At 51.2% G+C, this 27,079-nt stretch overlaps 1 protein-coding gene across 1 annotated transcript; it reads left to right on the top strand.

Annotated features, from left to right (window-relative positions):
- The first annotated feature begins 101 nt into the window (after positions 1-101).
- LOC122394665 (proline-rich receptor-like protein kinase PERK9) lies at positions 102-26,945 on the top strand. Its single transcript, XM_043391692.1, has 7 exons — positions 102-309; positions 2,157-2,269; positions 21,663-21,816; positions 23,180-23,656; positions 23,970-24,044; positions 24,430-24,654; positions 25,124-26,945. The coding sequence occupies exons 2-7, from the start codon at positions 2,181-2,183 to the stop codon at positions 25,250-25,252; spliced, it is 1,149 nt and encodes a 382-aa protein (XP_043247627.1). The 5' UTR covers positions 102-309; positions 2,157-2,180; the 3' UTR covers positions 25,253-26,945.
- The last annotated feature ends 134 nt before the right edge of the window (positions 26,946-27,079 follow it).

The following is a 27,079-nucleotide window of genomic DNA, read 5'->3' on the forward strand; positions in this document are numbered from 1 at the left end:
AGAAATTGATATATGAAATAAAAAGAAATCAAAATATTCGTTGTTTTTATTCCAATCAGCTGATCATGTCTCTTGGAGCGTGCTGCCATCTGGAGTAAATAGGTCAAAACCTCAAAACAAACGGAACTGGACCTGGAGATTCGCATTTGAGCTTGGAGTCTGAGTGGGTTTGCGTTGTGCTGTCCTGCCATTTTTTTTTCCTTGTAGCATAGCTAGTGTTTCTGTTCAGTAGTTTAAGTAATTAGAGGAAGGCACATCTTTTCTGTGGCTCAGATCGAAACCACCTGACCAACTCTGACTCAGTGCTAGGTAAGCTTGCAATTCTTTTTGTCAAATTCTGTGCTCCTAAAAGTCAGGGTTCAGGACCCATGGGCTCTTGATTTCATTGGCTTTATATCATGTACTGCCTGTATTTCCTGGTAATGTATCGTATGTCATTCAATCTTGTTTTATTCTGAAGTTTCAGATGTGGTTTTTGGATTCAGATCAGTAGGCGGAACTATGGTCAAGCGTACCCATTTTCGGGAACGCATTTTCGTTCCCATGTTTGGGAACGATAAACCCAAATATGGGAACGCCATGTAGGCAATATTTAAAACAAGAAAAAGAACCGTTAAATGACGTCCAAAAAATAGAAAACGATCGTGAACCGCCTGATATTTGTCGCAATATTGTTGGGAAAGAGTTTGATATTGAAAGGCCCATCGTAGTTTCAAATCGTTCCCCTATTTCTAAAGCAGTCCATCATCCGGGCCGCGAGCCCAAATTTGGGAACGCTCTCGTACACTGGCGCTGCAAGCGTTCCTTATTATGGGAACGGCGTACCCATAATTGGGAACGATTTCACCGACGCCTTTCAGGGGCTCTTTTCATTAACAAGCATCACATCCAACGCCGCAAATTATTGTTAACGCAACAATCATCAGATGACCTTTCCGGCAAGACCGTCGCATGTTTCGCCCGGTCTTCTGCGCTTTTATTCCCGTCGATCTCGCAGCGGGCACGCCCCCCTCTGCAGGATTACGTAATGCACAACGCTCAGCGATGTTCAACAAGGTCTTCCATACCTATATCCACCGTCCGTGCCGAGGGTGGAGACATGTCAAGCACCTGTCTGTTTATCACCGATAGTTGACGAGTACAAGGAAGTATCCAAAAATGGGAACGCTGAATATGTTACACCCTCAAAACACCTAGTCCCAATGAAAATCTAGTTTTTCCTTTCTTAATGAGTGTAAGTGGCAAAAGGCCTGGTAGGATGGGCACGAGGAATGATTGAAATCAGCATAGAAATTATAAATAAGCCACACAGCGACCTATATAAGAGAAATTCCCCCAAAACGATCATGCTTAGAAACACGGAAGACAAAAACCACGCTCATGACGCTCCTTATAAAACAACGCTAAACAGCTAGCATCCAAATAAAATATGTCTTTCCGGGCTGGTAAAATACAGCTGAATAATTTTCGACCACTTAAACTGAGTTTACAACAGTAGTTCGGTAAAATCACGCACGTTCTACGCGGTCGTCCGCCTCGACACCAAATGTCAACAATATTACCTCGGGACTGTCCGCGTGTTCACTTGCATCTATCAGCATCTGGTGTCGCTAGGATGAAACTTCATAACCAGGCGAAAATTATTATACTTGACCTCAAAATGTAAAAAACGCTTCATTTTCCTTAAAATTGCATGTTAAATGTAGTGTAACCCATGTTTTCACCATTCCGTCATTTCAAAAAATCATTAAAAATATCATTCGACGGTCAATTTCCTTGTTCAACGGTCAGATTAAAGATAATTTTATAGAGACTTAGTAGATACTTAAATTAGCGTGCACTTTTTTGAGACGTGATGCACTAATGAGTTTTAGTGGGCGAACGGCCGAAAAATTACCTTCCGTTCTCATAAATGGGAACGCCCGTTCCCATATTTGGGAACTCCGTTCCCAAAAATGGGAACGTTCCTATATTTGGGTACTCATGACCATAGTTCCACCTACTGAGATTGAGATTCAAATTACCTACTTGCTCTCATGATTGAGACTTGGGTACTGGTACTGGCTTAGATCTGGATCCTATGATATAATCTAATTTGCTTTTTTGAAATTTTAACTCACTAAATGCTGAATGCACACTCACAACTCTGATTGCAGCACAGCACCCAGTTATCTGGCAAGATGCGAGAACCAGTTCGCGCTGCACCTCCACCGCCTGGTGGTCGCCCTGCCACCATCATCCGTGCCAGCGCTTCAGAACCCAGCATAAAGTAAGTGTCTGCGGGGTCTGGTATTCTGTGAACTGTGATCTGTGTGATATAGGCCTGTGGTGTTTGAAGAGGGTGCTCCAATTTATGTCACTGTGACTTGTGATTGATGACATGGGCTGGTCAGGCTCAGGGCAAGTTTAACATTGTGTTGAGGCACTGTGACAGCTCCATGGAATTGAAACCTGAACACATTGAACCAACTGTCCGAATGGACTACCACTGAGGCGACAACTTGGCCAGAGAGGAGATTTTTCTGAACTTGTACTCACTATTTCATATTCTTGAAACAAGTCCTAGCCCCAAGTTTCATGTGCTTTTGTTATACTATCATAAGTCAAGTGTGCTCCCAGGACAGCACAAATGGTGTTTCCACGAATTTTGTTCATATGTGCAATGTACGTGTGTTTGCATTTCCATAATTTCTGGCATAACAATACTTTGCATGAAAATCGTGCAGAATATGTAGCTGCTTTTCTTCAGCTTCCAACACATTACGTAGCTTCATCCTACGGTCATGCTTTGCGATTACTTTTTCCATCTTTTCCGTCCGTTTTTCGGTCCGAAGGGTGAGGTGACGCTGCCGTGCAGTGTCCTATGACTGCGCTGGTGTTGGTCGGATAAACACACTCCTGGCCTTGACAGTTACATAAGTCAGATACTGTCACCCCCGGTCTGAGCGCAGATAGCGGCGGCCGGACCGTTTATTTGTCCCTCTCGGAGGTGATTGGTTTGCGTGTCGTTGATAGTTGAGTTAGAAAGATGTGCCAGCTCTTTGAGTCTGTTTACGTTTCATTTGAGACTGGCTGCGAAGGTGGCCGAAAAAGTACAGTACAGACTACCAGCTTGGGGCTTCCAGCCATGAAAAAGTGATTGTTGGTGGGTGCCCCGAGTTCGTTCGCCAGACTGTTGAGTCTTGTATTGGGTGATTTGGCTCCCACTGATGCAGTGAGCTACTTTGATGACATTTTGGTTTTCTATGGCGATTTTGACACGCATCTTTCACGTCTTGAGAAGATGTTCCGTCGTCTGTCGGCTGCGAATTTGACTCTCAACCTCTCAAAGTGCAAATTCTTTCAATCAGAGATCACTTACCTGGGTCACGTGGTGTCGTCTGATGGGGTCAGTCCCGATCCAGGAAAGGTAGACAAAGTGAAGGATTGGCCGGTGCCTATGAATGAGAAGGCATTGTCACAGTTCTTGGGATTGGCAACGTACTTTAAACGGTACATCAAAGATTTTGCTGCTATCGCGGCTCCGCTGCATCACCTCACCAGGAAAGACGTAGACTTCCATTGGGATGCGGAGGCTCAGATGGCTTTTGACTCGCTAAAGGCGGCGCTGTGCACGGCTCCGGTTCTGAAATACCCTGACTTTTCCCCGGGAGCGAGCGAATTCGTACTAGACGTGGATTGTTCAGGGTCAAAGATGGGCGCGGTTCTGCTGCAGAGGGATGGACAGGGTGAGCGGGCAGTGGCATTTGACAGTAAAACTCACCTGTTACTCACCTGTTAGGTTTCCACAACCTCGGCTCGTAAAGGAAGGAGTGGAAACCTATTGCGTGCAGAGACGCGCCAATTCCTTGGGTGGGCAGATGGCTGGACCTCAGGCAAGGAATTGGAATGGTGCGTCTGCATTTGGTAAAACACTGAAAAAAGAAAACTGGTGCGTGTTTTAAGTGCCAGAATCCTAGACAAGATGATCAATTATGTAAGTGAGAAAAGAGGGTACCGAAATGTGATACGTTCTCGGAAGGAAAGGTCAGGATAGGTAGCCTAGGTTAGTCCACCCGGTCCAGCTCGAGAAGGGCGGGCAGCAGCTACCTAGGGGGTAAGGGCGGAATATGATAGGTAGCCCAGGCGCGTATAACCCCGCCCCAACTTGGGAAGGGTGGGGCGCTTACCTGGGGGGGGGGGGGGATGAAGGATGAGATGTGAATCGTTTGCCTTCTCTTATCCTGTGTGTTCGAACAATCTACTTCCCAGTGCGGCTTTCAGTCCCTTTTTAAACTGCACCAGGGACTCCTCGTTCACCAGCCAATCTGGGAGGGCATTCCAATCGCGCACGACTCTGTGGGTGAAAAACCGTGACCTTGCATCTATGAGACTCCGACACGTTTTTATCTTTCTACTATGCCCGCGCGTTCTGTTGTCGGCCTCCAGATCCCAGAGGATCTCCGGGGATATCTGACTGTGGCCGTGAAAAATCTTCCAGCATTTGATAATATCGGCTCGAAGGAGGCGTCCCTTCACAGAGAATAGGTCAAGTTCCTTTAGGCGATCACCATATTCCATATTGCGGAGCCCAATCACATTGCGAGTCCAGAGCCTTTGAACAGACTCTAATCTTTTGAGATCCTGTACATAGCCACTGTTCCAGATCGGTGACGCGTACTCGAGAATGGGGCGAATGTGAGATTTCAGTATATGAGTCATAAAGTCAGGCGAGCGACACCTGGTCGATTTCAAGAAATTGTGAGCAACTCCTCCAGCCTTCGCTGCTATGCTGGCACAGTGTTCATGGAATTTCATCTCGTTGTCGATGATAACACCCAGGCCACTACATGACGTAACGCAGGGAATTGTGTCACCAGCCAGTGTGTATGCCCCGGGCTCGAAGTCATGGAATCGTCGCCTAAATCGTATGACGGCACACTTCCTGAGGTTCATGCTGAGACCCCAAGACTCTGCCGTAGAGTGGAGCAAGTCTATATCCTTTTGTAGTGCCTCTTCACTAGTGTTGTGTTTATCGTTGTCTAATTTGATAAATACTTTAAGATCGTCAGCAAAGATCTTATAACTGCACGACAAACTGGACGCAACGTGGTTGATGTAAACCAGAAAGAGAATGGGTCCTAAAACCGATCATTGAGGAACGCCACTCCGAACCTCCGCAGCTGAGCTCGTGGTGCCCTTAACAAGAACCTGCATCGTACGCCCCACCAAGAAATCTGTCAGCCATGTGATAAGTCGCCCTTGGACACCGACTAACCGGAGTTTTTCTAGCAGAATGGTATGGCGCACCACATCAAAAGCCTTTGAAAAGTCGAACAGGACTAGATCAACGGGATGACCCAGATCCAAGGCTACAGTTACCTCATCGTAGGTCAGGAGTAGCTGGTCTTCCGTGGATCGTCCTGGACGAAAGCCGAACTGTTCGTCACTGAGGATCTGATTTGCAATGAAGAATGCGTAGAGCTCTTTGGAAATTATCCTTTCAAGACTTTTGCAAGATACAGACGTGAGCGATACTGGTCTGTAGTTCATTGGGTCGTTACGAGAACCCTTCTTAAATATCGGTACGACGAGCGAAGATTTCCACGCCGAGGGCAGCGCTCCCTCCAGAAGAGACTGCCTGTAAATCATGAGAAGTGGTGTGCATAAAGTTGCAGCACATGCCTTAAGCAGGGCTGGGTGCAAGCCGTCCTGGCCCATTGCTGAGTTCGGATCAAGGTTACTGAGTGTAGAATGTACGTCAATTAGGCTAATGTCAATGTCAGCCATGACAGTATCACGTCGCTGGTGAGCAGCTGGTTTATCTGGAATCGTCGTAGCGTGTATGCCAGTAAACACATCCAAAAAGCAGTCAGCCATCTCCTTGGGGTCGTCAGATATGGTATCAGGGTCAAGACGAAGAGGACCAACTGAAGAGCGAAGCTGCTTCTTGTGTCTAATGTAAGAGTGTAGCAGCTTGGGATTATCTCTAGACCTTGCTATGAGTGATTTCTCGTACTCAATTTGCGATGATGCGGCAAATGATCTAAGTTGCGAGTTGGCCTGCTGAAAACCTTCCAGCGCCAGGGTGGTCAGATGCGACTTCCTACCATGTTCTGACCTAAGGCTTTTGTATTTTTCCCAAGCCTCCTTTCGCAGACGTTTCAGCGACGATGGGGGATTCGCCTTCCAGGGGATCTTCCGCTGCCCACCACCCTGACCGGCTCGCGGAATGAATTGGTCAACGAGGGGGAGTAAAAGCCTGTCTAAATCCCAGCGGCAATATTCAGTCACTAAAAAGGAGCTACTCGCAGCTGTGACGTTTGTGCAGCAGTTCCGACATTACCTTTTGGGTCGTAAGTTCACGCTCCGCACAGACCATGCCGCTCTGCAGTGGCTTGTGAATTTCAGAAACCCTGACGGGCTTCTGGCGCGGTGGCTGGAGATTTTGGGCGAGTTTCAGTTTGAGATTGTTCATCGGCCAGGTAGGCTACATGAGGCTCCGGATGCGCTCAGTCGGAGGCCGGATCCCACGCAGGAGGTGTCTACACAGACAGACACAATGGATTTTCAGTCGCCTCCCGTCGCAGCTCGCCACGTTCAGTCCATGTGGCCTTCTGATTTCATGTGTTCGGCGCAGAACTCAGACCCCGCCATGGCGGAGGTGAAGAGGCAGCTTGCTGGGAGCACACAGCGGCCCTCCCAGTCCTCCGTGTCAAAGGGCGCTCTGCCGTACTGGAGGCAGTGGTCACGTCTGCGTTTGATTGATAATGTTCTGTACAGAGTGTTCCGGGCTGGGCCGAGGGGGCACGACCAGCTGCAGCTGGTAGTCCCACCCCAGCTCGTGCCTGTGGTGCTGGGGTCGCTTCATGATGGTCCGTCGGGTGGGCACTTTAACGCTTCAAAGCTGGCGAAAGTTGCGCGACTCAGGTTTTGGTGGCCGCTCCTGGAGCGTACGGTGACTGAGTTTTGCGAACAGTGCCGCCGCTGTGCCTCGCGAAACTCTTCGACTCCCCGCCCATGTGCGAGTATGGGGCAGTTGTCTGCGTCCGAGCCGATGGAGCTGGTGTCCATGGACCTTGTGACCAACCTGCCGGAAACCGCTCGAGGCTACAAACACCTGCTAGTGATCACTGATCACTTCACACGCTGGGTTGAAGCGTATCCCCTCGCGGATGAAAAGGCTACTACGATTGCGAATGTTCTTGTAAATGAGTTTATTTCTCGTTTTGGCGTCATGAAACGTGTGCACTCGGACCAAGGTCGGAACTTTGTCGGTGCGGTGATGAAAGCTGTGAGCGAACTGCTCGGCATTCAGCAGTCTCAGACATCCAGTTATCACCCTATGGGTAACGGGATGACTGAGCGAGCCAATCGCACCATTTTGAACATGCTGGCTAAGTTTGTTGAGCAGCACACGGAGTGGGATAAGCATCTTCCGATGCTCATGCTCGCCTACCGGAGTCAGGTGCACGACAGCACGGGATACTCTCCGTTCGCCTTGATGTTTGGGCGAGAGCCCCGCCTGCCGGCGGAAGCCTCGCTGGGTGATCGGCCGGTTGTGGATCGGGCCCCAACCTTCCCCCAGTACATAGACGATTTGAGAGAGACACTCCGACTTACTTTTAAGGATGTGGTTAAGCGCGATCAGCTGTCCCATGACCGCAACAAAGCTTTGTATGAGCGCAGAATGAACGAGTGGTCGTATCGCCCGGGTGACAAAGTGTTCTTGTTTCGCAATGTACCGAAGCGCGGTGAATATCATAAGTTTGTGAGGCCTTGGCGTGCGGCTGAGATCATAGAACAATGTGGACCAGTGAACTATCGAGTGCGCGAGGAATGACGAGACAGATGAGGAAAACCCCTTGTTATTGGCGGGAAGTAATGAGTCATAAGCTGGACTCAATGCTAAATACCTACCATCTTTTTCATCACGTCATTGTGTTGATTTAGCCCCTCTTTAGCCACTAATCTTGCTATCTCGGTCGGAGATTTTCAAGCCGTTACGTTACGACTACTAATCTAACTCGACTCCGTGGTCGCCGTTCACGGCTGAATCGTCTCAGGGTCACAATGAACTGCTCGCAGCCCAGTGTCGTTAGTCGTTACACAGCGCGCTGCTACACACACCGACTGCTGTTGCAACGCTCCGAGTCGAGCAGAGTCGAGGCGAGCAGAGCTGTTGCGACAGGCCGTCCTTACTCCTTACGCAGCCTCTGTCGCGCCGCACGACGATCGGTCTCTGTTGGTCGGTGTGTCTCCGTGTCTCCTTGGTGGGGGACGACGGTGGTGCGATGTGGGAGGGAGGCAGTCACGTGGTGCGTCACGTGGTGCGACGATGTTAGTGGGGTTGCTAAGATGTGAGGATCACGTGCTCGGATATGAGTCGTATGATCGGATTTGAGTATGCGTCGTAACTCGTAGGACTTGTATGGTCACGTGGGTTAGGAGGTCCCGGTGTCTCTGCGGAATCCCTGCTGAGGTGCTCTTGGAGATGGTCTGTCGATAGAGGTAGCGCCGGAGACCAGGCACGGGCCGATCAGCTGGCTGCGTGGGATGGTGCCAGCTGAATCCTCTCACAGTGGGATAATACGTTTAGGTGCCTCTCACTGTGGGAGGATTTGTATAGATTGCTCTCACTGTGTGACGTGGTGATCTGTCAAGGTTTCTCTCACTGTGAGGTATTCGGTGTGGATCGGTGTTCTTGCTGGCTATTGAGGCGATCTTTGCTCGTTTTGAGAGTAACCATGGGCCCTGCCGGTGGCCGTATTCATACTTTTGATTTGACTTTGTTGGCTTTCCGGTGATTTGCCTTTCCTTAGTTTTGTTGTGTTGTTCTTTTTTAGACGGCTAGTCCCTTCCTTGTCCCCGTGATGAGCCCGTTTTTTGGTGAAATAACATCAGGACACAGAATGGTAGTCTTAGGTGACGCGCGAAACCCCAATAAGCAAATTTAAGTTATCTGAATTCGGAACAAATGGCTCTCACAATGCTATTTATCCCATCTGTACAGAATGGCCTGGTGAGGTGAACGCGTGTGCCAACGGCTCACCGATTTTTGACGATGCGTGCTAACACAGCGTGGGCTTGTACTAAACACGACTGTATGTTTGATGCGCCGTTTCTTTCCGTCAGCGTGCTCGCGCAATAATATCACGAAGGTACCTGCGCTTTCGGCAGTTTCTGATGACAATGGAGGCAAAACATCAAAGAAGCCGATGAACTTATTCAGAGAAGGTGCTTATTTCATAGATGATTTCACCTTGTGTTTTGAATGAAATTGCACTTTGAATTGGAGTTTGAATCCTATGAAACACATCTTGAAAATACTTGGCAAAACAAACTCTAGGTTTCACCGAAATGTTTGCAGGCAGTCTACGTGTAAATTCAGTAGGACACGGCATTGGCAGTGAGCCAAGGTGCACTTGGTAACAGTGAGGTGGGCCGGGGACCCTGGGTGCCTGTCACGCGCCGGTTTATACCGCTCCGTCCTCTATTTGGCAGTCAGCTGATCATCGTGTGTGAAGGCTTTCCGGGACACTCGACTGTCACACGATTCGGGCGATGGCTCCCTTTTCATTCAATCACTGGATGCTAGGAGCGCTTATGCGCCGCTTTCCATTCCGTGGTGACCGTGACTGCGTCCCTGAATGTTCGGGATAAGTCACGTGAGGTCCTGAAGTGGCTGTCTCTCGGCGGCGCGCGGTCGGATCGCAGCGCTTTGCCCGCCCCGCGTCACCGGCCGCCGCGACCCACTGTCGGCGATGGCTGCGGTTTGTGGCGGTGGCGGAATCAGAGGTGATGTAACGGTGACGACTGAGCGCCTCCACACGGCGGCGGCGTGGCCTGGTATGCCGCGCCTGGCCGCGCATCGCTCACCGCGGGCGGCTGCGCGCACCAGTTCACACCCGCTCGTGGCTGGGTGATACTCCCTGTTCTACCGCACTGACCACTGTCAGTCGGAGTGTCGACTGTTCAACCGGGAAACACCGGTCGGCACCGCACCGCCGGGCTGCGGCACGGAAGGCCAAGGTGGACGAGCCGCCTCTGTCAAGGCTGCCGCTGAGCTAGTGCCGTGTGGGCGAGAGCTATTGGCGGAAGGAAGTCGACCGGTAACGCCTTGAACGAGTTACCGACGAGAAGTTATTGTGGGTCAGTACTGATTGAGCCTAAACGACCGAGTCTCTGCAGGGCTGCTGATGTCGTTTAAATGGGCCAATCTCTGTTGATGGCTGTAGGTAGTTTTTTACTACGGTCAAGACCGGACCGAGGTGGCCGCGCACGGGCGTAATCCGTTCTGCTCGACACGGCGCGGCCAGCACGGCTGAGTCGGCCGGCAGGAGAGGCCCGCTTTCACTGGGTGGCACCGCTGCCCAGTCGCGATGCAGGACTCGCGAGATGGGTGTGGAGATAACGCGGCCGAGTGAGGCCCGTCTGAGTCAGAGGCCGGAAAGATCTGCCGAGCCACCGAGACGGCTCGGTGGCTGGCCATGGTAGATAGCGACGTTAGGAACAGAAGTCATTCCTTGGGCTTTTTCAAGCTGTATCTTTTATTGATTTTTTAAAGATGATGTTGAATGGCATTATGACATCCAGGCCGCATTTAGTTACATATCAAAGTTACTTGTCCGACGTCCGTATTATTACACCTGTATTGATTTTGTTAGCCGCATCTGCATGACCGTATATTCATTTCTTGACTGCCCATTTCTTTACCGTACACATAATTTCTAACGATTGGCGCGTTGCTATCCTGTGGTCGCCGTTTCCGTTCGCGTGTCGATGAAGAACTGGTCGGCAGTGCCGGTCACGGGTCAGACCGGGACCGGGACCGGGGTCAGGCGCGGACCGGAACTCGCTCCCGGTCAGGTGGCCGGCCTCCTTTCCGCCTCCCGTCCTCTCTCCGCCTTCCTCCGCCACTCTGTCTCGGCACCTTCCGGTCAGACACACGTCTGCAGCTGTCCATCACCGGAAACGGAATCTTGACCGGAAACGGGCTGCGAAGCTCTTGGCCGGATGGGGCTGTCTTTTTGAGGAGCATGTTTTCAGATGAATTTTTGCTCTGTAGATGTGAATGTACGAAATATCCACAGTTTGATAAGGAATTGACGCGTACTGAATGAATCTTCATTCAACTTTCTAATGACCTACGAACATGGGATACCCACTGCCTGAAGAAACTTGGGATCTGGTGCATAGGCGGCGGAACGGGGAGGGCACCGGGGCACCGTGCCCCCCTTTGATTTTGGCATTTTAACATTAGCCCTATGGGCGTTGCATGGAAAGAATGGGACCAAAAGTCGGCAGTGCCCCCCTTAATTGAGGGTGTTCCGCCGCTACTGATCTGGTGTGACGCTCAGCTTGTGGCGTTAACCCGCTCAGATGCAACATCGCTGACGAGTAGCACGTTTTCGTTTCGCTTGTCATTTGAAGGGTCATTTTTGCATATATCTCAGAACTCGTGTGTGGTTTGTCTACATATTCATAACAATCACCCTTTCCTACCACCATGTTGTCTTATTGGGAAAACCAAAACCCATGTTATCTACCAATGACGGCAGCGCCATCCTATATCACTCATGACAGCACGGCATGAAGGCCGAATTTTTCGTCAGTCCTCGGCCGCGCCATGAAGCCTCCTCGTTACTTAGCCCTGGTTTGTCCAACATGGGCGCTCCATTATCCAGATTAGAACCCTGCTCACATGCTGGCGAAGCGTTGTGCGTCGCTGTACCGCTCCCATGACATTCTCCAGCACAGCTAGGATGTGCCACTCAGCCTGGCCGCCGCTGCGCCGGGGAGGTCAGGGGGTGGATCAGGGGGTCGCCGGGGGCGGTGCCGAGGCCGGACGTCGGCTGCGTCGCACGCGGCGCCTCTAATTTCGTGCGCTGTGACGTCCGCTGGCCCGTGTAACGCAGTGATGGCGGGCGTCACTTGACGCAGTGACACGGGTGGCACGTCACGCCCCCTCACCGGTGGGACTGTGTTACGTGAATTGTGTAATACACACTCAATGGAAATGCCGTGCCATCCCGGAATGGTGCGGGTCTTCTATGCCAGATGGGCTATGAACGCGAGGGGGCGTTCCTCGAATTGGCTTTGTTATGTTAGCATGGGGGAGGCGGGGGGGGGGGGAGGATGGAGGTCGTGTTGGACCCATGCGTATTGCGCATTATGATTGGAATGCTGACTGTTGAGGGATGCTGAAGTGACTCCTGAAAGTCTTGTACTCGTGGCATACTATGATATCTGATAAGGTCTAATCAATGATAATAGTTGCTGTCTGCTTGCAAGACTAAGCTCAAACACTCAAACGCATGCCTTGTTTTAACTATCTGCAAGTGCTTAACATTTGCCACTTGCCAGTCCACTCAATAACAAGTAAATTCCCGTGATGACTACGCCTCCTTATTACGCAGCGAAGCTGGCTGTCGTGACGGGGTCTGGCTGGGATTTCCGGGATTGGTGACGTAAAAATATCAAACATGCCCCATAAGGGCATCCTAATTCGTGAACTCGTCCTGTGTCGGTCAGGAGCATTGCATAACGTTCTCGTGTTGGTGTACACGGCTTTTCTGTCCGCGTGATATGGCACGGCCAGGCGATCAGTGTTTGAAAGTGGTCGTTAGTGGTCCACTCAAGGTCGCGCAGACCGTCGGACTAACGGTCAGTGTGTCGTCTCCTGCGCTGCTACCGTTTTCGTTGTGGCAGTTCTGCAGTGTTTGTCATCATCGCTGCAACAGCTCGACTCTCAACGGTCGTTCTTTCACCCATCACTGCAGTAGAGTGTCAAATCGTCTAAGTAATCAAATATCAACGGTTTCAGACCGTCCAAGTAGTGAATGGTCTCGAACCGTGGAAGTAGTCTCAGACCGTCCACCTCGAGTCCTCAGCACTACTCTCAATGCGCCGCAGTGGCATGCTGATGCGCGCCTACCTATTGACGTCACGGCCATTGTGACGTGCCACCTGTTGCTGGGCCGTCAGCTGAGTGTCTCTGTCAGCTGACGGTGCTCTCCTGTGCCTAGGTTGGCGCCACGGTGCACGTATAATGTGGGTTCTTTATATACCGGGGTGGGCCTGCTCACAGTTCCATTCGAGTATGCAGCGAGGTGTTGACGTGCGGTGTTGCGAAATCTCTGTGGTGTTATGCCCCAGGTGGCGCCTGCATTTGCGTTGGTCAGGTTGCGTTTGAGCTCTGCGAGCTAGAGACTGCGTGTAATGCTATGCATCGTGATGCAATATTTCCCAATAACCAGATTCGAGCATCATAACATGTGAGTACTGACTGAGTACCAAACCACTGAGTCGAAATGACCGAAATTGCCTCCAGGATACAGTATACGCTCTGGCGTGTCACCATCATTGTTGAGTTTGTAAATATTTTCAGTGGCTTCTTTTTCATAACTGTGGCGTCGCAATTCATGGAACATGACGTGCATCCAAGGGTAGCCAATTGTTATGACAATTGAGAATGCCCTTCGCGATGCCTATTTTCGTTGTAGACGAGATTGAGGAACTTTCCACTGTCGTAATCTGTCCATAAGTGGCGATATGTTGCTAGCGACGGTCGGTATTTGTTACTTTAGTGTTGCCGTCGCCTGACATGACACGTCGTCGGTGCCCGCTATCTTGGCCCTCTGATCTACTACGATAACCCGCGGCTAAGCCCGGGCCATCCCGAGAGGACCGGAGCTGGCGCGCGGCGCCGCTGCGCAGTTTGATAACCGGCGTGTTCCTCCCCTCCCCCCCGCCCCCGCCCCTGGCACTGACTTGTGCCGACCGGGGTCGTCATTGACGGCTTCACTGGCGTCACGGTCAGCTCATGTGTCCGCCCACCGGATGGGAGATCCGCCCCCGCCCCCGCCCCCGCCCCCGTCCGCCGCCGCCCCCGCCCGTCCCTGTCCTTTGTGCCGCGTGGTACCGCCGGTTTGGGCCACCCGGTGCCTGGGTACAGCGAGATAGGTACCAACTTCCAGGCTTGCTGGACGGTAGCGTCGCCTGTGTACGACGTATTCACACCACACTGTGTTCACACCGACAGCATAACACACACGGCGGGTCCACAGTCCGGTGCGCTGCCCCGTCCGGCCACGCAGAGTGCTCGTGATGGTCTGACCCGGTGCTCGGCCGTGTGTAATGTATCCTGTCACAACACTAGCTCATCACAGATAGGACTGGTGGAGCCGTGCAGATCGCACCCGTCTCAGGCCGTGGATGGTACGGCCGACGGGCGTGGTCGCTGCGGGATAAACATTAAACAGAGGAGTTGAGGTCGTGGTCGCTTGTCGGTCAGAACTGTCAGAGCAGTGGGGAGGGGAGGGGAAATGTCACCGCGGGGTGAGCGTTCGACCCGTCTGCGGCGTAGTGGGGAGGGGAAATTTTGGCGCGACTCGCAGAGATGGCTGGCAAGCTGCTTTGAATGCAGAAGTTGTGGAAAATTCGGGTAGCGCCTGGATATTTGTGGCGGAAGTTGCACTTGGCACTTTCTCAGTGGGTCAGTGCGGCATCTGCTGTTATATTGTTTTCCAAAATGCCGGCACTCGAGTTTAAATCTCGCGACACTGAGCACTGATGGGACGATACGGCCATTCCCAGTGGTATCAGGTGGCAGTGCAATGTGCAACTGTTTGCACAGTCGATTGCACTGTGAGTCACAGCACCTGTTGATGCCACTATCAGCATTGGCCTCGGTGGATCGGGGACGGTAGGAAGGACACGCCACTCGTCGGCTGCGATAGGCTGCTCTGGTTGTCGTTTTATTAGGGATTATTAAATGGATTTAGAGAATGCATTGCATGATAAATAACACGTTTTAGCCGGCTTATCTCCCACTACCCACCTTATGCTATATGGCTGGTTTTGTGACCGTAGAGCTTAAAGGAAGGGTGCCACCTTCCGAAATTTTTGTTCTATGAATCTATTTTACTTATTTGAATTTTTAGACGTGGTTAGCGCGTCCACAATATACAAAAAAACGAAACATTGCATTTAATACATTGGCCAAAAAAAAAGATCGTTGTTTATATCACCACTACAACTCAAGGTCGTTTGATGTGGCAGCTAGGACGGCTGGCATATCCTGTTGTCATGGCAACATATCATTCTGCCATTTGCATTGATGGCGCAACTGAGACAAAAAGATGAACAAATAAAAAGGAAGAAGATAACATGATTTGAACTAAGTTGTAGGTAACCAAGTAGGTAACTGTTGGCCATATTTGCCAACAGTTAAAGAACATCAAATAAGTCGAGTAAAGGTTTTTCCTTTACAATGCTTAAGAGATCACGGACGTATAAATAAACTGGACTGACGATCCCAGTGGACCTCCTATGCAAGATAGTGAAGCCGACAAGGCGCCATTTTACGTTGCCAAAAACCCGTGCTCTGAAAGGTCATCGAGCCAATACGATTGGAATTGCGTCTAAACGGATGATCGGATCGAGATGCTGGTGGTACCGTTCGACGGGTAATGCTTTGAGGCAGGTGATGATGCATGTCACAGGTCATTCGGTGCCACGTGGCGCGTGCCACGTGCCGACAAAGTCAGGAGGGGCAAAAACCTTTAAGCGACGCTCCAAATTAAACGGTGGGCAGCACAGGTGCCAAATTCACAGGTCACATGTCCCGGTGTTTGACCATTAACATATAGTATGCTCGGCAGCAGGGGGTGCGGAATGCACGCGCCAGGGGCGAAAAACATGTTTTGAGGAGGCATCCTCCGATTCCGGAAAACCTTGACCTAGGCACACCAAATTTGGCACACTGACACGACTGGACGAGCGCTTTAAGGCGCTGTGCAAATAGATGTGCTGGGGTACACGGTGCACGTGCTGTGCACGTGCAAACCTTTTGATGTTGCACTCTGTGTCACATATACGGGCGGAGCGGGTAGCGCTAGCAAGCTCAATGTGCCAAATTTACACAGGCCACCCGGAATGCATTCCTGCATAGTTATTGAGCATATCCATCTCCTGGTGGACCCCGAAGGTGCGCTCTGCACGTGCAAAATTTTATCCGCGCCGGGCGATGGGGATGCTTGGACACCCCATGTGGGTTTATGTAAATATCTCGGAAACGGCGTTGTGGAGCGCCGCCGTTTTTAGCACACCCTTTCATGCATCTTTTTCACACATGCTGCATAACTTTCAGACCCAGGTCACTCAAGGTTAGGTCACCAGGTTACGTCCAAGTGGCCTTACCTTAGGAAAAGTTATAATGCTCGTCATAGCTACACAGACTGAACAATCGGTCTAAAACGTTGGCAGCGATTACTAAGAGCACCATATATACGTAGAGTACCTCTACCTCGGTAGTTCACTGTCACTGACCTAGGGTTCTGTGGATTTTGCGACCTTTCTATTATAGGTAAGTCAATGGGAGACAATTGAACTGCGCTGCTGTTGCACGAAACTCATATTAACATACTAAACAATGCACTCAAATAACGGGACGTGGGTAGCAGGGAAACGTGACATATTTAATCGGAAAATTGCACCTGTGACCTCTACTTATGTCCTGGGGGTTATTTCAGGTCATGACAGCCATCCAAAACATTTTGACAGTAACCTTTGGTAGAGACATGCAAGAGCGCTGAAAACACTTTTGATATGCTTAGTTCAACTTCGTAAATTGAGGTTGTTGCGAGTTCTACGGGTCATTTATCAGGAACGTCATGTTTGTTTTGATCACAGCTGATGTTTTCATGCATTTAGGCCAGGTCGGGTCAGGTCAGGTCAGGTCAACCAGTAGGTGTCCTGCCGCTTATCCATAGTAGGTGTCAACCACCACTGATGGCGTCGTAACATGTTACGAAGGCAATGAAACTATAACTTCTTAAATGTTAAACTGAATGCTAAATTCGAAATCAGCTCCAAAAACTGTCCTAGAAACATGTAAAACTCGAAAAGGTGAACCAAGGTCATTAAAGGTCAGTGACCTTGACCTAATTTTCACGAGACCTTGACACCATCCATATTGCATGTGACCAGCATCATATCACATGTTTGAACGCTTGAGTTGAAACCACGAAAAGACAGCAAACGCGCAGCTAGTGCGCGCCGACGTACGCCGAATCGCGATTCCGGCCAAATGCATGGTCTCGTAATAATAACTTAATATTAGATGCTGATTTACCGCTACTCAGTCAAGTTAGAACCATTTCTTGGCCGCGGTCACCGGTCCAGGCCACCACATAATCGTACCTATTACACCGCGCTTGCTCAATGCTCAGTTCGTATTGTAAAAGCACTGCGGCACAGCATAGGTGCAGGCGCTCTGCTACTGCCATCTATGGGTGAAAGATGAAGATAATGGTTATTGCGGTACAGTATTACTGCAGGCGCAAACAACGTAGGTAACAAAGATGCCTATGCTGCGCTGGCCGGCGATTGAGGCGTAAATTTGCGTTGCTGGGTAGGAAAATGTTTAGAAGCCCGAATTTGACAAAATAAATGATTTGCCGTGCTAGTGGTCTGAGGTCGCAAAATCAACAAAACCCTAGGTCAGTGGACAGTGATATTGAAATTTCCAGGTAGAGGTACTCTACGTATATACCGTTGATCTTATCAATTGCTGCACGTTTTAAGCCGATTGTATAGTCTGTGTAGCTATGACGGGCATTATAATTTTTCCTAAGGTAAGGCCACTTGGACGTAACCTGGTGACCTAACCTTGAGCGACCTAAGTCTGAAAGTTATGCAGCATTTGTGAAAAAGATGTATGAAAAGGTGTGCCGAAAACGGCGGCGCTACACAACGCCGTTTTCGAGATATTTACATAAATCCACATAGGGTGTCCACTGTCCAATCATCCCCACCGCCCGGCGCGGATAATTTTTTGCACGTGCAGAGCGCACCTTTGGGGGCCACCAGGAGATGGATATGCTCAATAACTATGCATGGAATACATTCTGGGTGGCCTGTGTAAATTTGGCACTTTGAGCTTGCCAGCGCTACCCGCCCTACCCGCATATGTGACACCTGGAGTGCAACATCAAAAGGTTTGCACGTGCACAGCACGTGCACCGTGTACCCCAGCACGCCTATTTGTACAGCACCTTAACCCTCGCCCGCACATGCCATTTTCCCATCCTAGAACGCACATGGGGGGGGGGGGGGTGGTTGCCACCCCCCCCGCGCCATTTCGTTCCTGTTGGAGATAGAGCTTAGCAGTAAAGACCAAAAAGATTCTTTGGGAAGAGACGAATCCAATGATACCCAGTTTTACCTTCTCAGGTCAGTCATTGACCTTCCAGGTCAGGTCAAACTAAAAAATGTTGCTGTTTTGGGTCACCGTTGGATATCAAGTGCGCTGCTTATCAAATACCGATGACGATGCTGTTTTCTGGTGCCAAGCCAGCTAGAACCTCTTTGTCACACTATCCGACCAGAATTTTGCTGCTGAGGTCATTTCAGGTCAAGTTAAGTCAAGGTCAATTATATGTGTTTGTATGTCTGTGTGTCTGTGTGTATACTGATGTGTGCACCGATTGTTTTTGGGTCCATATCACATGAAATCGTGATCTGAGAAGCTTTTACCAAAAATGCAGTCAAAAAAACTTCACAAAAAGTAAATTCAGCTTGCCTAAAACGCAATTATCTTAGATGACCTAGGTTGACCTTGACCCTGACCTTGACCCCTGTACATCGTCGAACAACATGTTCCATGATAGGTGGGAGGTAAGACTGGCAAAAAAGGCCGAAATCAGGGTGTCAAAAGCTCACAAGGCCCATGGCAAACGCAAGATGTTGAGAATTGGCCATTTGGGTCATGACATGACCTGAAAAACAAGGTCATATCTCCGAAACCAAAAGTCACAGAAACTTGAAATTTTCAGTGGACATCAAGAAAGGATAGACGAGCAGCTATACGAAAAATCAGCCTTCTAGCTCTAAAAATGTTGAGTGCAGAGCAGAAAGACTGCCTGGGGGGGGGGGGTGGCAACCACTCCCCCCATGTGCGGGCGAGGGTTAAAGCGCGTGTCCAGTAGTGTCAGTGTGCCAAATTTGGTGTGCCTAGGTCAAGGTTTTCCGGAATCGGAGGATGCCTCCTCAAAACATGTTTTTCGCCACTAGCGCGTGCATTCCGCACCCCCTGATGCCGAGCATACCATATGTTAGTGGTCGAACACTGGGACATGTGACCTGTGAGTTTGGCACCTGTGCCGTCCTTCGTTTGATTTGAAGCGTCGCTTAAAGGTTTTTGCCCTTTGTAAGTTTGTCGGCACGTGGCACGCGCCATGTGACACCGGCTGACATGTGACACCCATCATCAACTGCCTCAAGGAATTACCCGTCGAACGGTACCACCAGCATCTCGATCCGATCATCCGTTTGGACGCAATTCTAATTGTATTGGCTCGATGACCTTCCAGAGCACGGTTTTTTGGCAACGTAAAATGGCGCCTTCTCGGCTTCACCTGAATGGAGGTGGTTGCGGGTCCAGTTTATTTATACGTCCGTGTAAGAGATCTATGGAACCCTTCACCCTTCATGCAACTTACTAGAAAAACTTCCCAATTAAAATTTTAAAACTTAAGTGTATACCATAAAGAAAAAATATACCCTTTCAAAATGATAAAACATGCTTCAAAAGTATTACTTTTATACATACCTTTGCTGATTTCATGTTTTATAAAATACCCTTAACACGACGAGGAAATAGTGCTGAAGATTTTTGCCTGCCCGAATGCTGGTAGCAAAACTCGCAAATGATAACTTCACGTGCGGATTCAATGCTGACCGTCTCGAGCATAGGTAAGTGAAGCCGGTTTTTAGGTTCATGTGAGGCTAATCTTGTAAAAACTGCGTTGTGTCCAAAAGGTGGCACCCTTCCTTTAAGTTGAACGTTCGGTTTACAATAAACGGGGATGAGTAGTTCTTGGTTAAGACTTAACATAACACTTCTTTTGAACCCAAGACCTCGCTTAGAGAGCAATTGAATTGGAACTCGTTTTGGAACTAAAAAAAAAAGATTGATTGTTGCCTTCTTTTTGTTTACTTTATCTTCGATTTCACAAGACACAATGCCGTCTCGGGAACCGGGACTCTGGCCATCCCCCGACAGGCTAGGTGTTCAGCGTGTGAATCATCCCTCTTTGCGTAACGCGCTGCTATCGGTACACAGCGTAGCTCCCGTTCCCGCTCTTCACGTTTTCCCCGTAAGAGGGCATATGACAAACCATGCCCATTGGCTATCATCGTCCGTAAAGAAGGCGTGTCGTGAAAGGTAGTAGTTATGTCTTACTTCCTCAGTGTTACCACCGTCAGACTCAGTCTCCACGCCTGACCATATCCTCTGAACCTCGTGAGGCCTCTTCCTGCTTCCTGACAGCCGGCGTCATCGAGAATTCCCAGCGCGATTGTTTACCGATTCTGCATATCCACCCTATGACGCGTGTGACGAGTGTTGCGCCCCGCGCGGGCAGGCCCGGAGCTGGCCGTGCTAGCCTGTGACGGCTCCGTGTATCCAAACCAGCGTCTGCTGGATGTTCAGAAGCTGTTTCCACGAATGGGATGTAGTTTGGTGACGACGGTACAAGCTGAATTCTCTCCCCCGGGAGGCTCGCTGCTGACACTGACGGTTAGGCCCGGAGCGGTTTGTGTTTAGGGTGTGACGAACAGTTTTTGTTCAAAGGAAGCGCGGCTCTTTTCGGCGCTGGCTCGGCGCGTTCAAGGACGCGGGCAGGAGTTCGTTGTGAGATAGACGCCATATGGTGTCACTGAAAGGCTCGAATGGGCTCTAATGATGATGACTAAGCAGTTTCACTAGTAGATCCACCTTCAGAGGGGCGCTTTGGTCATCGTAGCACTTGGCAACAAGGATTGTCATGGCATGCATTTGTACTAACTACTAAGTATTTCCAGTCAGTTGGATGACTTCAAGCTTTGTTTCACCTTTACTTTGATCTCAAGATCAAAGCCTGAAATGCAACACCCCTTGATCATACATTACCTCCGGGTTCTGTAGAATGTTCTAAACTGAGCGTAGTTATGAAGATTTCGTGCGCCAATGGCAGTAAACCAGACGTGCCTTGTGACGAATACCTATGGCAATCACTACTTTGTTGCTGCTCGAGAAACTGAGTATTTGATATGTGTGTTGTCGGGCTGTGTCCGATTCGAGTGCGGTCGGCTCGTGCTGATGGGAGGGCTGCCAAAGCTCAATATGGGATGTGGATCCCTCTACAGCTCGGTTTGCTAATGGCAACTCTTTTCTTCTTCAATGCTGGACACGACGAATGATCGTTTATGCGTGGTTTTGCGCGTTGTGCTATAGCCGTGGAAATAGTGTCCTAGTTGCAGCAGGAAAATTAATGCATACTTTCCCTGGAGATACCATACCAGGTCGCAATATGTCCGGTCCGTGTTTTATGAGTAGTGTGCTGGGCGCGCCCATTGTTCTGTCCTCGGTCAGTGCCCTGTGTGCGGCTCTGTCCCCTATATTTACCGGGGTATGACTTGCTTGTTTGCAGCGACGGTTTTTTCTCATTCTGTTATGGTAAATGGTTGGTGCCTCGTTGAGGCTATCTTGTGTGGATTTCAGGTGTATGGAGAGCTGCGGTACACTGTACTGTTGTAGATGATTCACCAGCACTCAGTCATTCCGCCGTTTCTGAAGCTCTGCCTCCCGTCTCTCCCAGCCTTTGTTCCCGGTCTGACCCTCTCTCTCCTCTCCTCAGGCGGTCGGTACTGGACGCGGTGGGTCCACGGGCGGCCCCGGCCCGTCCCGCCCGCGGCCCCGCCCCCGCTCAGCCGCCGGCGCCGCGCCGCGCCGGTGTCCGGCCGCCGCCCAAGAAGAAGCCACCGCCCCGGCCGCCCCCGCCCAAATTCCAGGTAAGCGGATATCGAGCTGCGGTGGTGAAACGGAGGGGAGCGGACGGTTCAATACGCCGGGTTTGTCGCCAGGGCGGTCAATGGAAACGTCTGGGGCGCTGGGCACGGATTGGTTCCGGTATGGAGAGACTGGGTTCGAGTAGCGGTGGCTCTAGGTCGGCACACCGGACCAGGCTGACCTCTGTGACCTGGGGCTAGCGGCACGTAACACTGCGGCGGCGGCAATGGTGAGCCGCTGCTCTGTGTTTATAGCACCGGTACCGGTATCAGGCTGGTTGCAGGGTAGCTAATAGCCAGGCTCACTGACAACGTGACTTGTTTGGTGTACGCCGAGTTCCGTGAACTGTCGTCACGGTTTGTCTCGTGTCGTGTCGCATCCGACACGATCCAGCTCCGTGAGTGGAGCACGAAACAGGCGCCGTGGCCGGCCGTAGGAAGCCCGTGATTTGCGTCACTTAGCGCTAATAATAGAGACGAGTTTGGCACGTTTCCCGCGGGGTAGCCGGGCTTGGGGGAGGGACGTTGCATGGCCCGCCTCAGGGCAGGCCTGTCAGTCGTCACTCGACCCTGGTGCACATGGACCGTGTTGCTGACGAGGTGGAATCTCTGCCAGTCATCATGTCAGCTGTAACGGTTGGAGCGGTGATCCCATCTATCACCAGAGACTGTAGGAGCTCAGTACCAATAACAGAACTCTAGGGACGGGGCATACGAGCCTGGTAGACATCGTAGCCTGGTACGGCTCTAGGCTCTAACGGAGTCTTCCGCTCCCTCGAGTTCTTTGAATGTAGCGACACCGCTGCACGGCCTCACAGGAAAGGGTTTGTGGTCGTGTCGCGTGGTGCATCCATGGCAGTACTGAATTGGCGTGCGTGGATTGATTCGTTTTAAACTTTTGTAGCAAGCTCATGCCATTGTTCTCTAATGAAACATTTTGAGCGACCGCGCGTGGCTTAGACCTCATTTGCAAGGCGAACGCACAATGCGTGTCCTCCAACGAAATGTCACATTGTCAGTGCGTTATCTCATATCTGGCCTGACAGCCGTCAGTTGCTCAAAGTTGGATGCAAGCTTCACGCAATACTGCTTCTGTTGCCAACTACCGTTGTTTTATCAGTCTTAGCGTAAGTTCAGTGTAGAAAAAGATAGATTCATTACATAAATTTGTATTAATGACAGATACGTTTGTGCGATCCGAAATTGCGATCCACTTATTGTTCCCACTCATGTCTTTGCTTGGTTTTCGTTCTTGGCCTCTTTACTTCTGATATGGGTGGTCATTGCCTCTGACTATACCACCATTGGCTCCAGTGACCGCACGTGATGACCTCCCGACTGATCCCGTGTCTCCTTCCGTCCACAGGAGTTCAGTCGTCGCGACACTCCGCCCACCTACGAACAGGTGCTGCGGGAGGATGCGGCCGTACTGGCCGGCTTCGGGTTCGGCGGCGAGCGCAACTCCGCTCCCTCGGCGCCACCCCTCGGCGGTGACCTCATCGACTTCGACGCGCCGGTGCCGGCGGCTCCCGTGCCGGCTGTGCCGCTCACCTGGGACTCACCTCCGCCGGCCCGGCGCGTCGCCCCGTCCCCTGCCCCGGCGGCGGCCCCGGCGGCGGCCGCCGCTCCACTGCCCGCCGTCACCGTGATCAGACCGGCCAAGAGCTCCACGCGCCGGGTGCGCCCCAGCTCCACGCCACCGACTCCGGCGCCGTCTGATGAGAGGGATGCGTCGCCACCGATGCCGTCTTGTCCGCCGCCGCCGCCACCGACCATTGGATGGATGTCGGCGACACCGGCCGTAAAGCCGCCCCCGCCGCCGCCGCGGCCCGGATCCAGTGCGGTGAGTGAAACGCGGGGAGTGGAGATTCACGTCAATTAACAAAGTGGCTAGGAATGTCGATACTCAACCGCACTTCAAAGGATGAAGGGCCAAAGTTAAAACAAGTGAGGTGTCTTGAGTGTATTATAAAGATTTGCATCTATATAGGGGAGCTAAACCGCTCACGTCGCCCGTTTCGTTTTATCATTGACAACCTTCGAGGGCTCGTGAATAGGATTTGCCTCGTTTTGTGGCTGATACTCAAACCGTGGCCATTATCACTTCTCCCCACCCCTGCCCTTTTCATTCTGACCCTCCCGTTCTCCGTTCACAGTCTGCCACGGAGCCGGCTCGGGCGGTGGCCCTGTACGACTTCCAGTCGAGCGAGGCGGGTGACCTCAGCTTCCACGTGAGTTGGGCAGAGTGACGCGGGCAATCATCGGGTCAACACGCGGTGATGTTATTACGCTCTGTCGCCCTCGTGTTTGTGAAGCGATTGAAGGGTGTGGGTTGGCTGCCTTGATCGATCCAGCCATGGTCAATGTTTGAAATTAATTTCTATTTCTGGACTTGTCACGCCAATTTACCGAACGACTTCGCACTCATCGTTGCCGGCAAAGGGAGCATTCTTTTCTGCCGGCATCGACGACATACCATGTATCATTATATAATGTATGTGACCTCTGCAGGTTGTCATGACACTGTGCGACCTCCATTCTGTTTAGTTTCCGTGTTATAACTTTGCTCTACCATGTCTCTGTGTTCATCTAACCCCGCATCTCCACTGCCCCCAGGCCGACGATACGATCCATCTGGTGGAGCGTGTGAACGCCGAGTGGCTGCGCGGCCGGTGCGGCTCGCGACAGGGCATCTTCCCCGAGGCGTACGTGCAGATTCTGGTCCCACTGCTGGGGGAGCCGGAGCCGGAGCCGCAGGCCGCGCCGGAGCCGGGACACGGAGAGGGCGCCCTGGTGCTGTACGACTTCAGTCCGCAGGAGGCCTCCGATCTGGCACTCACGGTGAGTTGAGGGGCTGTTGGTTCCGGGTCCTTCTGTGAAGGCGGGAGTTGTCAGTTGGTCCATTCCGTCGGACCGAGAAAGGTAGCCTTGTTGGTGGATCAAGTTTTAGCGGGTTTTCAATGGTACGAGCCATTAATAACGGGTGGTTCAATGGTATTTAACTTCTTTCGCCGGTAAAGGCGGAAGAATGGTGGGTCAGTTTAAAGTATTAGGTACTGTATAAGTGGGGTATAAGTGGCCCGGAAGTATAAAATGCAGTTAAACGGTTGTGTCGCTTGTGTCGCTAGTTTTGCTCCTACAGCTGGTTTTCGCTCACCTGCAATAGCGACTTCCGCCACCCGAATGAACGTTAATCTCCCGATGAGGCCCACCCTTCATATGCACATTCTGCACACCTGTGTCCCTGAGAGCTCCCACACCCGACCAGTGCCGCTCCCCACTGACCTTTCGTCCGTCTCTGTCCCCACAGGCCGGTGAGCGGGTGCAGGTCCAGGGTCGGTTAAACGACGAGTGGGGCTACGGCACCGTGGCCGGCCGCAGCGGTCAGTTTCCACTGGCCTTTGTGGATGTACAGCCAGATCAACTGCCCCTGTTGTGATGGGACTGGGCGGGATTGGTGTGAAACGCTCGGCTTCGTGTGAATTATGGATCTAGTAAAGCGGCGGGGCCTGTATCGTGTGGTGTGAGTGTGAATGGATGGATCCTGTGAGACTGCGAAACCGCTCGTACTGAGCGTGAGGTTGTTTTTGTGAAGAACGCATCGTTTTTGGGATGTTTGCATTGGGAGGTGAAAAATTAATATGTTGTTGGACTGGATTGTTGAACTGGATCGTTAGACGGTGCACCACTATGTGGTGTCCGTCCAGGGAGGATCGAGGGGCCTGCTTTGCAGTCGTCGCTGTGATCAAAGGTCGCAGTGGGTATGGTGATGAAAGTAACGTTCTATAGGCACATTGAGGTGACCGGAAAGTATTGGCCCACTGGCATTCGATGGTAACTGCGCCGACCGCTGAGCTGTTGCGTAGTGCGTTATCCTGAGTTGAAATGTATGACTGTTACAATGTCGAGGGCGCAACTGCGAGTCTAGCTGCTTCATGTGCCTGTAAATGCATGAATGAGTGCCTTCTCACGCTGTCAACTCTGTCCTTTACGTCTACTCTGTAGGGATTAACTGGCGATGAATGGTGTAACACACCCAAAAAGTGTCACTCATCGTCCGGTCTGAACCTCTTCGTGCACAAATGTCTGTAACCACTTTCATACCGGATATGTAACGGGCGTGTCTGATAGTGTGTGAATGAGCCAATACCTGTGGTTGTACGGAGCTAGCGGTCCGCTTCCGACTGGACTGAATCATATCCAGGAAAGGGAGCGGCACTGAGCTGCCTTTGCCGCCTGGCCTTGTATCGCAGGTGTCGCCTATTTATGTGATTATTCGCGACTATACAAATGGAAGCGGCATTGGTGATCACTGATCATACCTCGTGATGCTGTATTATTCTTCTAAGGAACTGTAACGATGTCTGTTCCGTCCGTCTCTGCCGTTGACGGGCTGACACAGACTGTCACAATTAGTTTGGCGGTTCCACTGAGTGCCAGCTCGGAAACCGTAAGCTGCGGCAGGTGCGACGTTTCGTGAGTTGACATACGCCTGTGGTTCCGTGTCCCACTCGAATACTGCAGTGATGTGCGCTGCCGATGCCTGTGCTCGACTCGGTTGTTGGAAGAGGGCGCTGTTTTGTTGTGCCCCGGATGGCGCCTGTGGTGCCCCCATGGCACAGAAACCGAAGAGCCTGTTACAACTGTGGCCTTTGTAGCTCGTGGAGGATAGTGACGGGAAATGTTAGCTGGAACTCACGCCTCCGGTGTAAAACGTGTGCCTTAGCATGTGCCCGAAAATGGAGAACGCACGTCTGTAGATGGTTAAGATGTGATGCTCCTCCAACGCTGAGAGATCACGGCAGATAGGAATGGCACGATGGCTGGTTACAGTGTGGTGGATTTCACCCTCGGTCCAGCACTCAGTTCCCTCCTACTCTTCCAGGGAGGCCTGTCGCCATATGTGAGGCAATGTGCGGGCGGAGACGCCGTGACATTGAGTAGGTGGGAGACGTGACGTGGTTGTGCCACCGTCAGCGGTCAGCCAGCCATGTTGTGATAGGCTTGCTGTAGTTTGCGGCGTGGGCCACGCTAGATCGACATGTTTATCGCCCGTTTTCGTTTTATTTTTGTTGTCCTTACCGTATCTTAAACTTTGTGAGTTCTAAATATATGCCCGTTTTCGCTCTGAATGTCCTTTGTTACTCGCCAGCGGTCTTCCCGTGGGTTTTGCGGGACAGCTGCAGACTGGTTGACAAAATGGATGTATGAAAATACTCAAGATCGTTATCTGCATGATAGTAGCTCCATACGAAATTTCCATACG

The sequence above is a fragment of the Amphibalanus amphitrite genome, unplaced genomic scaffold (genome assembly GCF_019059575.1).
Source record: "Amphibalanus amphitrite isolate SeventyFive unplaced genomic scaffold, NRLGWU_Aamphi_draft 000604F_arrow, whole genome shotgun sequence".
Classification (NCBI taxonomy): Eukaryota; Metazoa; Arthropoda; class Thecostraca; order Balanomorpha; family Balanidae; genus Amphibalanus; species Amphibalanus amphitrite.

Excerpts from the sequence above, each read along its gene's own strand:
- LOC122394665 (XM_043391692.1), top strand. The coding sequence starts at position 2,181 with ATGCGAGAACCAGTTCGCGCTGCACCTCCACCGCCTGGTGGTCGCCCT. Across the intron at positions 2,270-21,662 it reads GCTTCAGAACCCAGCATAAA|GCGGTCGGTACTGGACGCGG; the intron begins GTAAGTGTCTGC and ends TCCTCTCCTCAG. Across the intron at positions 24,655-25,123 it reads CCTCCGATCTGGCACTCACG|GCCGGTGAGCGGGTGCAGGT; the intron begins GTGAGTTGAGGG and ends CTGTCCCCACAG.